This window comes from Nerophis lumbriciformis, linkage group LG16 (genome assembly GCF_033978685.3).
Source record: "Nerophis lumbriciformis linkage group LG16, RoL_Nlum_v2.1, whole genome shotgun sequence".
Lineage (NCBI taxonomy): Eukaryota > Metazoa > Chordata > Actinopteri > Syngnathiformes > Syngnathidae > Nerophis > Nerophis lumbriciformis.
Genome location: NC_084563.2, coordinates 16,984,985 through 17,000,242, shown reverse-complemented (window position 1 = coordinate 17,000,242; position 15,258 = coordinate 16,984,985). Strand labels below are relative to the sequence as shown.

At 33.4% G+C, this 15,258-nt stretch overlaps 1 protein-coding gene across 4 annotated transcripts in view; it reads left to right on the top strand.

Moving 5' to 3' along the window:
- The window catches only part of diaph2 (diaphanous-related formin 2), a 1,014,494-nt gene that overhangs the window by 56,172 nt on the left and 943,064 nt on the right, over positions 1–15,258 (top strand). For 3 of the 4 annotated variants that reach the window (XM_061976707.1, XM_061976704.1, XM_061976706.1), the window contains exons 3-4: positions 2,665–2,697; positions 5,932–6,108. In XM_061976707.1, coding sequence (XP_061832691.1) covers positions 2,665–2,697; positions 5,932–6,108 — 210 coding nt within the window. The remainder of the gene's footprint in view (positions 1–2,664; positions 2,698–5,931; positions 6,109–15,258) is intronic. The other variant, XM_061976705.1, reaches the window with a different exon arrangement.

Sequence of the window (15,258 nt, the reverse complement as noted above, 5' to 3'; positions counted from 1 at the left end):
TCTGGGCTGATGATTTTAAGTTGTCCTGAAGAATTTGGAGGTAATCCTTTTTTTCATTGTCCCATTTACTGTCTGTAAAGTACCAGTTCCATTGGCAGCAAAACAGGCCCAAAGCATAATACTACCACCACCGTGCTTGACGGTAGGAATGGTGTTCCTGTTATTAAAGGCCTCACCTTTTCTCCTCCAAACATATTGCTGGGTATTGTGGCCAAACAGCTCAATTTTTGTTTCATCTGACCACAGAACTTTCCTCCAGAAGGTCTTATCTTTGTCAATGCGATGTATATTCATATATTACACACAGCCTATTATTTGTGCACTACTGACAAGTGATGCACCGAAAATTCGGTCCACTTAAATATACTTTGTTCACCGAAACCAGATGTTGTGATGAAATATCCACTTCCACGTTTGACGTAGCTCGTCCAAAGCTGACGAAAAAGTCACATTCGGGTCACATTGCGTTTAGGCTGAAGTCACATTTAATCAGATTCCAATCGGATTCAGGACTACCTCCTGATGTGGCCTGAATCTGATGCCAAAAGATCCTTTTTGAGCGTTTCGACCGGAAAAAAAAATCTAATCCGTCTCACTTGAGGGCAAAAAAATCAGATTTGGTGTGCAACGTAAACGGGGCAAAAAAGCAGAGGAAAATACAAACCCCGTTTCCATATGAGTTGGGAAATTGTGTTAGATGTAAATATAAACGGAATACAATGATTTGCAAATCATTTTCAACCCATAATCAGTTGAATATGCTACAAAGACAACATATTTGATGTTCAAACTGATAAACATTTTTTTTTTTGCAAATAATCATTAACTTTAGAATTTAATGCCAGCAACATGTGACAAAGAAGTTGGGAAATGTGGCAATAAATACTGAAAAAGTTGAGAAATGCTCATCAAACACTTATTTGGAACATCCCACAGGTGAACAGGCAAATTGGGAACAGGTGGGTGCCATGATTGGGTATAAAAGTAGACTCCATGAAATGCTCAGTCATTCACAAACAAGGATGGGGCGAGGGTCACCACTTTGTCAACAAATGCGTGAGCAAATTGTTGAACAGTTTAAGAAAAACCTTTCTCAACCAGCTATTGCAAGGAATTTAGGGATTTCACCATCTACGGTCCGTAATATCATCAAAGGGTTCAGAGAATCTGGAGAAATCACTGCACGTAAACAGCTTAGCCTGTGACCTTCAATCCCTCAGGCTGTACTGCATCAACAAGTGACATCAGTGTGTAAAAGATATCACCTCATGGGCTCAGGAACACTTCAGAAACCCACTGTCAGTAACTACAGTTGGTCGCTACATCTGTAAGTGCAAGTTAAAACTCTCCTATGCAAGGCGGAAACCGTTATTCAACAACACCCAGAAACGCTGTCGGCTTCGCTGGGCCTGAGCTCATCTAAGATGGACTGATACAAAGTGGAAAAGTGTTCTGTGGTCTGACGAGTCCACATTTCAAATTGTTTTTGGAAACTGTGGACGTCTTGTCCTCCGGACCGAAGAGGAAAAGAACCATCCGGATTGTTATAGGCGCAAAGTTGAAAAGCCAGCATCTGTGATGGTATGGGGGTGTATTAGTGCCCAAGACATGGGTAACTTACACATCTGTGAAGGCGTCATTAATGCTGAAATATACATACAGGTTTTGGAGCAACATATGTTGCCATCCAAGCAACGTTACCATGGACGCCCCTGCTTATTTCAACAAGACAATGCCAAGCCACGTGTTACATTAACGTGGCTTCATAGTAAAAGAGTGCGGGTACTAGACTGGCCTGCCTGTAGTCCAGACCTGTCTCCCATTGAAAATGTGTGGCGCATTATGAAGCGTAAAATACCACAACGGAGACCCCCGGACTGTTGAACAACATAAGCTGTACACCAAGCAAGAATGGGAAATAATTCCAAAAATGTGTCTCCTCAGTTCCCAAACGTTTACTGAGTGTTGTTAAAAGGAAAGGCCATGTAACACAGTGGTGAACATGCCCTTTCCCAACTACTTTGGCACGTGTTGCAGCCATGAAATTCTAAGTTAATTATTATTTGTAAAAGAAAAAATAAAGTTTATGAGTTTGAACATCAAATATATTGTCTTTGTAGTGCATTCAATTGAATATGGGTTGAAAAGGATTTGCAAATCATTGTATTCCGTTTATATTTACATCTAACACAATTTCCCAACTCATATGGAAACGGGATTTGTACAATAGCTTAGTTTTTTTTTTGTCAAAAATAGACCAAAAATCCCTCGCACTCTATTTATTGAGCCTTAAAACCATGCTACTCCCTGTTTACTTTCTTCCAGGTTAAAAAGCAAACAAGCAGGGCCTGGTTTTTGCCAAGTAGTGATGTTGCGACTGAAAGGTGCAACATTATTCATAAGGCACAAGCTCCTGTACATTGTTCCAACTGTTATTCCATCTGTCGCTTTGGCATTTTTCTGTCCATTCTTTGTATGGGAGGGCCCCCCGTGTGTCAGGCGGTTGGTGAAAGCGAACTAACACCGGGACTGTACCATTCCACATGAGGCGCGGGGACACACTTGTACATGTGCATGCAACTCAGGTGGCGGTGGCGGTCACCTCAGGTTGTTGTCATTTCCTGTCATTGACCCTGTGCCCTCCCTCCCCTCCCTCTCCAACAGAACATACACATAAAAACATTGGCCGACGACATGGTAAGGTGCTGGGTTTTACTCACTCAAACCTGGTTTGCTTTCACGTCATCCTCCCGCTCATCCGTCGCCATGGCTGCATGTGACTGAAACAGGCCAATGGATCAAACGTGTTTGGAAGCAAGTAGAGAAACCACTAGTGTGGTGTTAGTTGTCAGTCAATTGTAGTTCACTTCCTATCTGTCTGATCCATTCAGCATTTTTTCAGTCCTGTTTGTCTTTATCATGCATGCCGCACTGTTTCTATTTTTATAAATGCACATTTTATGATGGTGTATGATGGATTTAAATTGAAATATTCTCCATCAATAAATGGCAATTAGCCTGACTTGACAAAGTGAAACTTTAATTGTTGTCAAAAAGTCTAATTTAACATTTGTGTCCAGGACAAGTAAACAATAACAATACAATAAAGAGTATCGTTTGCAGGAGGTATTTACAAATAAACATATTGAAATAAAATGGATTAAAATTTAAATGATGAATAACGAATTATATTTGAAATGACATTGTCTGCTTCAAAAATATTTGTTAAAAATGATTATTTTAATAATACATATTTAATTGTATTTACAAATAAAGTAAACCTATTAAAATTAAACAGATAAAACATTCAGACATTTTTTATGCATTGTATTTGAAATTACATTGCTTAAAAAAATAAAATAAATTTAATTTCAAAAGGATTACCGTATTATAAGTCAGTTTTTTTTCATAGTTTGGCCGGGGGTGCGACTTATACACAGGAGCGACTTATGTGTGAAATTATTAACACATTACCGTAAAAATATCAAATAATATTATTTAGCTCATTCACGTAAGAGACTAGACGTATAAGATTTCATGGGATTTAGCGATTAGGAGTGACAGATTGTTTGGTAAACGTATAGCATGTTCTATATGTTATAGTTATTTGAATGACTCTTACCATAATATGTTACGTTAACATACGAGGCACGTTCTCAGTTGGTTATATAAAATACAATTATTCAGCTTGCTGTTCACTATTCTTTATTTATTTTAAATTGCCTTTCAAATGTCTATTCTTGGTGTTGGGTTTTATCAAATAAATTTCCCCAAAAAATGCGACTTATACTCCAGTGCGACTTATATGTTTTTTTCCTTCTTTATCATGCATTTTCGGCCGGTGCGACTTATACTCCGGAGCGACTTATACTCCGAAAAATACGGTACATTAATAATACATATTTAATTGTATTTACATAAAATCAAATAAAGTAAACCTATTACAATAGAGAAGATAACACAAATTAAAAATATATATTTATAATGAATTGTATTTGAAATTATATTGTTTGTTTGAAAACAAATATTTGTTAAATTCAAAAGAAGTAAACCTATTACAAGAAAAAAGATAAGAAATTCAGAAACACACATTTTTTATGAATTTTATTTGAAATGACATTGTTTGAAAACAATATTTGTTAAATTCAAAATGACTATGTTAATAATACACAGTTTAATTGTATTTACCTAGGAAAATAAAGTAAACCTATTTTACAATAGAATAGATAAAACAATTAAAAACACATTTTTAATACAGTATATTAGAAATTACATTGTTTGAAAAAAATATTGGTTAAATTCAAATTGATTATATTAATATTACATATTTAATTGTATTTACATAGGCACATTAAGTAAACCTATTACAATTAATTATATACAACATTCAGAAACAAACATTTTTTATGAATTTTATTTGAAATTACATTGTTTTCATTTTTTTTTTTTGTTAAATTCAAAATGATTATATTAATAATATATATGAAATTGTATTTACCTAGGCAAATAAAATCAACCTATTACAATAGAGGAGATAAAACAATTAGAAACACATTTTTAATAAATTATGTTAGAAATTACATTGTTTGAAAAAAACATTTGTTAAATTCAAAATGACCATATTAATAATACATATTCAATTGTATGTATATAGGCAAATAAAGTAAACCTAGTACAATAAAATAGATTACAATTCAGAAACACACACTTTCTATGAATTTTATTTGAAATGACATTGTTTGAAAAAACATTTTTGTTAAATTCAAAATGATTATATTAATAATACATATTTAATTGTATTTACCTAGGCAAATACAGTAAAGCTATTACAATGGAGTATAGATAAAACAATTAGAAACACATTTGTATTAAATTATATTAGAAATGACATTGTTTGAAAAAAATGTTTGTTAAATTCAAAATGATTATATTAATAATACATATTTAATTGTATTTACTGTATATTGGCAAATAAAGTAGACCTACTACAATAAAATAGATCAAAAACCCAGAAGTGCACATTTTTTATGAATTATATTAATAATACATATTTAATTGTATTTACATAGGCAAATAAAGTAAACCTATTACAATAGAGTAGATACACAATTAAAAACATTTTTTTTAAATAAATTATATTTGAAAATATGTTAAATGTTTGCTTAAAATTTTTTTTGTTAAATTCAAAATAATGATGATAATACACAGTTAATTGTATTGACATAGGCAATTAAAGTAAACCTATTAAAATTAAGTTCATTTTTTGTATGAATTTAATTTGAAATTTAATTTTTCAAACATTCCAAAATAAAGATTATAATAATAATAATAATAATACATAGTTAATTATCAAGTCAATATTTATTTCTGGTGGCCCAAGAGTTGACCATTGCGACATTTCAAGTCAACCTGGGGATTATTATATAGATTAATGAATACAACGTGACTAAAAAGCACTAAACCACCATTTCACTTTGTCAATCTATGTTATTGATCGGGAAAATAATGATTTAAAGTGAAATACATGTAAAAATGTGCATGAATTGAAGTGGTTTCACTCCTGCATGTCCAATAAACCAAGCATGTCTTCTCCATTCCATTCCATCACACACTAAACACTGCTTGCATGGGGTTCATGTTTTTTCCCTTTATTCACACTAATATTCACTGTACAGAATAATAATGAATGTCAACTTAATGATGGGTACGTTCACTGGTAACTGTTGAATAAAATGCAAAACAACTTTGGTAAGATGGTAAGTGAATACTACACGGGTTTCATACTATAGACCTTCTGTGGCATATACAAGTATTTTTGCTGATGTAGGTACAAAGGAGTACACAGTATTATGATAGCAACACAGCCAAACTGTGTTTGAAGTCTACCATCACCGACCTGTACCATATTTAATGCCCTCCGTCTTCTTTCAGCGTGATCGTATCACCAGTTTCCGAAAAACGGGCATGAAGAAGGAGAAGCCCCTCATTCAGCACCCGACGGACCCCCTGTCGATCCAGACCGAGCTGCCGCTCCCTCAGCCGCTCTTTGACGAGCGCTCCATGAACCTTTCGGAAAAGGAGATTAATGACCTCTTTGAGAAGATGATGGTAGGTTTTAATGAAAGAACAAACGACACTTTGTATTATGAAATTAGTAATTCAGTATTTCAAATGAAACCTGATCAGTGGAGGACATTTCTATCACCGACACAGGGTTAGTGTTTGGTCTTTACTGAGGGCCATTTTAGTTTGGGATAGCCATAGACCGTTGAAATGTAGCAATATTAATAACAGTCGTCAATAACAATAGACAGTTAAGATGCAGCAATATTAGTAACAGTCATACAATAGACAGTAAAATGCATTAATAATAACAGTCATCAATAACACGAGAGAGTTAAAATGCATTAATTTTAATAAAAGTTGTCAAAAACAATAGACAGTTAAAATGCATTATTTTGAATAACAGTCGTCAATAACAATAGACAGTTAAGATGCAGTAATTTAAGTAACAGTTGTCAATAACAATAGACAGTTAAAATGCGTTAATTTTAATAACAGTCATCAATAACAATAGACAGTTAAAATTAATTAATTTTAATAACAGTTGTCAATAACAATAGACAGTTAAAATGAATACACTTTAATAACAATTGTCAAAAACAATATACAGTTAAAATGCATTAATTTTAATAACATTTTTCAATAACAGTAGACAGTTAAAATGTGTTAATTCTATTAACAGTCGTCAATAACAATAGACAGTTAAAATGCGTTAATTTTAATAACAGTCGTCAATAACAATAGACAGTTAAAATGCTTTAATTTTAATAACAGTCGTCAATAACAATAGACAGTTAAGATGCAGTAATTTAAGTAACAGTTGTCAAAAACAATAGACAGTTAAAATGTGTTAATTTTAATAACAGTCGTCAATAACAATAGACAGTTAAAATGCATTAATTTTAATAACAGTCATCAATAGCAATAGACTGTTAAAATTAATACATTTTAATAACAGTTGTCAAAAACAATAGACAGTTAAAATGCGTTAATTCTTATAACAGTCGTCAATAACAATAGACAGTTAAGATGCAGTAATTTAAGTAACAGTTGTCAATAACAATAGACAGTCAAATGCATTGATAATAACAGTCATCAATAACAATAGACAGTTAAAATGCATTAATTTTAGTAACAGTTGTCAAAAACAATAGACAGTTAAAATGCATTCATTTGAATAACAGTTGTCAATAATAATAGACAGTTAAAATGAATACATTTTAATAACAGTTGTCCAAAACAATATACAGTTAAAATGCATTAATTGTAATAACAGTCGTCAATAACAATAGACAGTTAAGATGCAGCAATATTAGTAAGTCATCAATTACAATAGACAGTAAAATTCATTAAAAATAAGTCATCAATAACACTGGAGAGTTAAAATGCATTAATTTTAGTAACAGTTGTCAAAAACAATAGACAGTTAAAATGCATGAATTTGAATAAAAGTTGTCAATAACAATAGACAGTTAAAATGCAGTAATTTGAATAACAGTTGTCAATAACAATAGACAGTTAAAATGGGTTAATTTTAATAACAGTCGTCAATAACAATAGACAGTTAAGATGCAGTAATTTAAGTAACAGTTGTCAAAAACAATAGACAGTTAAAATGTGTTAATTCTAATAACAGTCGTCAATAACAATAGACAGTTAAAATGCAGTAATTTGAATAACAGTCGTCAATCACAATAGACAGTTACGATGCAGTAATTTAAGTAACAGTTGTCAATAACAATAGACAGTTAAAATTAGTTAATTTTAATAACAGTCATCAATAACAATAGACTGTTAAAATCAGTACATTTTAATAACAGTTGTCAATAACAATAGACTGTTAAAATCAGTACATTTTAATAACAGTTGTCAAAAACAATAGACAGTTAAAATACATTAATTCTAATTACAGTCATCAATAACAATAGACAGTTAAGATGCAGTAATTTAAGTAACAGTTGTCAATAACAATAAACAGTTAAAATTAATTAATTTTATTAACAGTCAAAAACAATAGACAGTTAAGATGCATTAATTTTAACAACAGTTGTCAATTACAATAGACAGTTAAAATTAATAAATATTATTAACCGTTGTCAAAAACAATAGACAGTTAAAATGCATTAATTTTAATAACAGTTGTCAATAACAATAGACAGTTAAAATGCATTAATTTTAATAACAGTTGTCAATAACAATAGACAGTTAAAATGTGTTAATTTTTACTAACAGTTGTCAATAACAATAAACAGTTAAAATGCATTAATTTTAATAACAGTCGTCAATAACAATAGACAGTTAAAATGCATTTTTTTAAATTAACAGTTGTCAATTATAATTGACAGTTAAAATGCATTCATATTATTAACAGCCATTAATAACAGAGAGTTAAAATGCAGTAATATCATCAGTCATCAATTACAATAGAACTAAAATGAATTACTTTTAATAACAGTCATCAAATATAATAGAGTTAAATGCATTAATATTATTAACAGTCATCAATAACACTAAAGAGTTATTTTGCATTAATAATAACAGTCATCGATAACACTAAAGAGTTAAAATGCAGTAATATTAATAACAGTCAATAACATAGACAGTTTAAAGACAGCAATATTAATAACAGTCATCAATTACAACAAACAGTTAAAATACATTAGTATTAATAACAGTCGTCAGTAATTATAGACAGTTAAAATGCAGTAATATCAATAATAATAGTGAATAACAGTAGACAGTTAAAATGCAGTAATATTAATAATAGTGAATAACAGGAGACAGTTAAAATGCAGTAATATCAACAACAATAGTGAATAACAATAGGCAGTTAAAATGGGGTAATATTAATAACAATAGGCAGTTAAAATGCAGTAATATTAATAACAACAGTGAATAACAATAGACAGTTAAAATGCAGTAATATTAATAACAATAGTCAGTTAAAATGCAGTAATATTAATAACAACAGTGAATAACAATAGGCAGTTAAAATGCAGTAATATCAATAACAATAGTGTATTACAATAGGCAGTTAAAATGAGGTAACATCAATAACAATAGTGAATAACAATTGGCTGTTAAAATACAATAATATTAATAACAGTCGTCAATAAATGATTTTCTTTTTACACAATTATTTGTATATTGGCATGACTTCCATCTGCATTACAATGGTACCTCACTTTTCCTTGGTAATACGTTTCAAAAGGTCAGACGAAAAAATTAATCATATGAGAACCGAAGCGATTTTTCCCTCAAGGCGACCTATGAGTGGGGCGAGCCACGTGGCGTTTCTTTATCAAGTTCTGGAATTCACAACTTACTTTGGCCCCGATGGTGGCTTATTTTGCACTCATACTCCATGAAAAGTAGAGAGAATGAGTCACCAACGCCTTGGATTCTTTGTTTGGGGAGTGGTTTGACGTACAATGTATACAAAAACCGGGGCAAAATCTTGGCGACATTCTTATTGGAAGTTAAACCATCCTAAAATTAGGTTGTAGGAAATATCCATCAGGAGCTAAAATAGGACAATTAAATCATTGAAGATAGATAGATAGATAGTACTTTATTGATTCCTTCAGGAGAGTTCCCTCAGGAAAATTGTATTTCCAGCAGCAGTGTACAAAATTGTAAAAAGTAAAAAGTAAATAATGGGGGTATAAATGGAAACAAAATAGAAAAATATTACAATAGCATAAAAATAAAAAGCAACAATGAGAATAAAAATATAACAGTCAAATAAGATTATAACAAGAGAAACTAGACAGTAGTGACCATGTTATGAAAAAGTATTGCACTGTTATTGTTTTGCACCCCCCCAAATGATTAAGAAAGGTAAAACAATGGGAAATTGTCAATAAAACAGCTTTAAAACATTAAAATCAATTGAGAAGATTGTGTGGGGAGAAGGAAAGTTATCTAGTTCTATCCATGTCTTTTATGCACGTACACAACACATTCTCTTCTTAATCCAAAATCAACCTGATGGGTATTTAGGAATACATTCTGCAGACATCAGTAGTCAACCTACTTACATTCCCCTCGACTATTTACTTCATACTTGAATGTCGTCAAAGCTTTGTCAGAAAACAAAAAAAAGGTTTCTTTTTGAAGTGCAATGCTGCATCATTGCATCGGTCGTGTGCACTGTTGTGGATAATACCTTTAAGGTGTGTGCATGTCTGGCTTTACCTCCCCTCACACAATAGCCTTTATTGCCAACACTACGGGAATACGAGCACTGCTCTTGCTTTTTAGTTTTCCATCAGGCTACGGCGTGAGTGTTTTCTTGCCTGTCCGTCACTCATTTTCACCTCTCAATTTGCCATGTTTGTGCGCGGCGTGGCGTGACATTAAAACCCAGCTTAAATTTTGCGGTGTGACAGATGACACAGACAGCGCGTTGACATTTGAGAGGTCTCGACAATGCAGAGCAGGAGTATGAAATTATAGTAATGAAATCAAGTCCAAAGGGGTATTTATTTGTGCACTTTTGAAGGCGGTACTTCTCTCTCTCTCTCTCTCTCTCTCTCTCTCTCTCTCTCTCTCTCTCTCTCTCTCTCAGTCGCTCACTTGTCGCTCCCAGACTACCGTGGGGTCTTTGTCGTACAAGTCGGAACTTCACCGCAGTTTGATGTGAAAAAAAGTCTATAGAGGCTTACAAAAATGAGTGGTTCAAATGCCGCCATGATCGATCGCAGCAAATCAATCAAAGGACATCAGAGAAAAAGTGTGATGACGAGCATAGAACAGGAGATTGAACGCAGTGGGACTTTGTCTACAATTATACAAACCCCAAAACCTGTGAAGTTGGCACATTGTGTAAGTCGTAAATAAAAACAGAATACAATTAATTGTAAATCCTTTTCAACCTATATTCAATTGAATAGACTGCAAAGACAAGATACTTAACGTTCGAACTGGAAACATTTGTTATTTTTTGCAAATATTAGCTCATTTGGAATTTGATGCCTGCAACATGTTTCAAAAAAGCTGGCACAAGTGGCAAAAAAGCAGAGCCATTTATCAACAACACCCGGAAAAGCCGCCGGCTTCGCTGGGCCCGAGCTCATCTGAGATGGACTGATGCAAAGTGTAAAAGTGTTCTGCGGTCTGACGAGTCCACATTTCAAATTGTTTTTGGAAACTGTGGACGTCGTGTCCTCCGGAACGAAGAGGAAAAGATCCATCCGGATTGTTATAGGCGCAAAGTTGAAAAGCCAGCATCTGTGATGGTATGGGGGTGTATTAGTGCTTACACATCTGTGAAGGCACCATTAATGCTGAAAGGTACATACAGGTTTTGGAGCAACATATGTTGCCATCCAAGCAACGTTGTCATGGACGCCCCTGCTTATTTCAGCAAGACAATGCCAAGCCACGTGTTACAACAGTGTGGCTTCGTAGTAAAAGAGTGCGGGTACTTTCCTGGCTCTCCTGCAGTCCAGACCTGTCTCCCATTGAAAATGTGTGGCACATTATGAAGCCTAAAATACCACAACAGAGACCCCGGACTGTTGAACAACTTAAGCTGTACATCAAGCAAGAATGGGAAATAATTCAAAAAATTGGTCTCCTCAGTTCCCAAACGTTTACCAAGTGTTGTTAAAAGGAAAGGCCATGTAACACAGTGGTCAAAACGCCCCTGTGCCAACTTTTTTGCAATATGTTGCTGCCATTAAATTATAAGTTAATAATTATTTAATTAAGCTTCTCAGTTCGAACATTAAATATCTTGTCTTTGCAGTCTATTCAATTGAATATAAGTTGAAAAGGATTTGCAAATCATTGTATTCTGTTTTTATTTATGAATTACAGAACATGCCAACTTCACTGGTTTTGGGGTTTGTACAAGTTTGGAAAATACATCGCAAAAAAGCTACCCTTCATTTTATTGACATAAAAAAAGCGATAATAGAACCTGCATGCGTCATTCTATTTTACAACATAAAATAACCCCAGAACTACACTAGCAGATACAATATATGCAAAAATGATAGCAGTAGTCATACCAACAAATTAGTTAAGTAAACAGTAATAACAGCATTGACAAGGATCATTATTACACTATAATTAAAACAATAATAATAATATTAATACAGAATAATAATATTTACCTCTATTATCACCATTACTATCATTTCAAATGTAACGAAACGTAAATTAGATAAACAAGTAGATAATAAGAGAAAAGAGAGTAAGAAAAAAAAGGGGCAAAGGAATTGAATATTAATTTATGATAATGATAGGTAAAGCTTAACGGTGTGCCATGTTTTAGGTGAGTTTAGGTATGAGTTTATGTATGTACGCCTGTACTGTATGTTTAAATATGTGTTTTATTGATTTTGAAAAAACCAAAACTTTTATAAGCGATTTTTAAAAATTATGAATCAATTTTGAATCAGTATAAACGAGCACACCTAACAATATTATAGCTTTACTTTTATTTATGCAATTTCTGCTGCGTTTCTGTCATGTTTCGGCCAAAGGTGAGGAGGTTTGTTTCGTTGGAATTTGCAGTTTAACTTTATTTAGCACTTGCATGACAGTGAAGCAGGCGTGTCCAAACCTTTTGACTTGGGGGCCGCATTGGGCTGAAAAAATTTGGCCAGGGGCCGAAAGCTGACTGCATGTAAAATAACAATATACATATAAAGACTAAACATATTCATATATATACATATGTGTCCATATTATATGAAAAAATTTGACCATGGGCCGAAAGCCGACTGCATGTAAAATAACATTATACATATACAGACTATATATATTCATATCAATCCAATCCACTTTATTTATATAGCACATTTAAACAACAAAATGTTTCCAAAGTGCTGCACAACAATATTAAAAACAATATTCAAATATTATCCTTAGCTCCACCAATGACTGAATAAAAACAAAAAATAAATACATATAAAACCAATAAAAAAACAACTATGATATATATGAATATATATGTGTCCATATTATATTAATATAATAAATATATCATTGATATGTGAAAGTTCAACTCCTACCTTGTTTACTTCCTTAAAGTTTGTAATCAATCAGAAATATCAAGCAGCTAAAATGCACCAATTATGGATAAGTGTAGAGAGAGTGTTTCACATTTTTCCCATCATGCATGGTGATGGATTTAAATGGGTCTAACTTAGAATATTTTACGGTGCGTGGACATATTTTATAACATCCACAAAATTCAGTGAGCAAGTTGAGTTATGTGTGACCGTGTTTTTTTTTTTTTTTTTTTTTTTTTTTTTTTTTGCATCATGACTAGGGAAGGTTGTTTACATTAGGTCAAAAAATTAAATTTTAATATTGCTGCATCCTAACAGTTTCACAATTACAATGAAGGCCTATTCTATATTCACTTCAATGCAAAATTCATGGTCATTGTCTTGATTTACTCACATTTTCCACAAGATGGTGGCAAATTTGCAGCAAACAGATTGTCAGACATGTACTATCAATTTGGAAACACACCTGCTGGCCAGATTCCTTATTAAACTCGTGACTAAACTCATGACATTTCGACGATCTGAGCCGAGGATGTCGTTGTGTTGTTGTGGGCTATATAAATAAACTTTGATTGATAGTTTGAACATCCGTGCAGTAAGGGATGTAAAATGTTCAAAAAGGCTTTATAATGGTGACAGTTTGACATCGGAACTGATTAATCCTATTTTCATTCTGCCCAGTGAAGAAAACAAAGCATCTTTTGTGATCGTAACAGACTGCGTTCAATGTCAGGTTTAACTTTATAAACTTTTATCCAGATCCAACCCTTTTTGGTCGCACACGAGTATGCAGTAATTTATATGGCCTCCATCTTCTCTGCCTTTCCTGTTATTGTTTGTCGGTATGTTGCAGCCTGAGAATCCCAGCAGGCCTCAAAGGGGGATTGCCGTATTAGTGAGACCCCCCTCTGTGCATTAATGACTCGGAGAAAGTCAAAATATGTTTTTTTTTCCTCTTTGGGAAAGTGGTTTGTCTCTCACACCATGTGTTCTCCATGCCCAACAGCAGATTACTTTAAAGCGGCAGGTCAGGGAAGAGATCTGAGGAAATAAATAAAGAAGGTAAAAGTATGTTTTCAAGTGTTTTATTGATTGAAGAAATATATTAAGAGACATGAAGTGTGTTCTCCAAAATGTAGCCTTTAGACAGAATTTTACAAGTGCATTTAGTAAACCCTACTGGGAACACACCATTGTGTGTCTGTAGCTTTGTCTCCAACAAAGTGTGAGTCTCCAAAGCTTTATTCACTCCTTACATATACAGTGGTACCTCAAGTAAGAACTTAATTGGTTTTTGAACATGTTTCATAAACCGAAAAGTTTGTTTAGTGAAGCATAGTTCCCCATAAGAATCGATGTAAGCAAGCCTTGACAAAAGTCCCTCTTTTAGTAGGAAAATGCACACTTTGAAGACACTGTCATGTTTATATACAGGTAAAAGCCAGTAAATTAGAATATTTTGAAAAACTTGATTTATTTCAGTAATTGCATTCAAAAGGTATAACTTGTACATTATATTTATTCATTGCACACAGACTGATGCATTCAAATGTTTATTTCATTTAATTTTGATGATTTGAAGTGGCAACAAATGAAAATCCAAAATTCCGTGTGTCACAAAATTAGAATATTACTTAAGGCTAATACAAAAAAGGGATTTTTAGAAATGTTGGCCAACTGAAAAGTATGAAAATGAAAAATATGAGCATGTACAATACTCAATACTTGGTTGGAGCTCCTTTTGCCTCAATTACTGCGTTAATGCGGCGTGGCATGGAGTCGATGAGTTTCTGGCACTCCTCAGGTGTTATGAGAGCCCAGGTTGCTCTGATAGTGGCCTTCAACTCTTCTGCGTTTTTGGGTCTGGCATTCTGCATCTTCCTTTTCACAATACCCCACAGATTTTCTATGGGGCTAAGGTCAGGGGAGTTGGCGGGCCAATTTAGAACAGAAATACCATGGTCCGTAAACCAGGCACGGGTAGATTTTGCGCTGTGTGCAGGCGCCAAGTCCTGTTGGAACTTGAAATCTCCATCTCCATAGAGCAGGTCAGCAGCAGGAAGCATGAAGTGCTCTAAAACTTGCTGGTAGACGGCTGCGTTGACCCTGGATCTCAGGAAACAGAGTGGACCGACACCAGCAGATGACATGGCACCCCAAACCATCACCC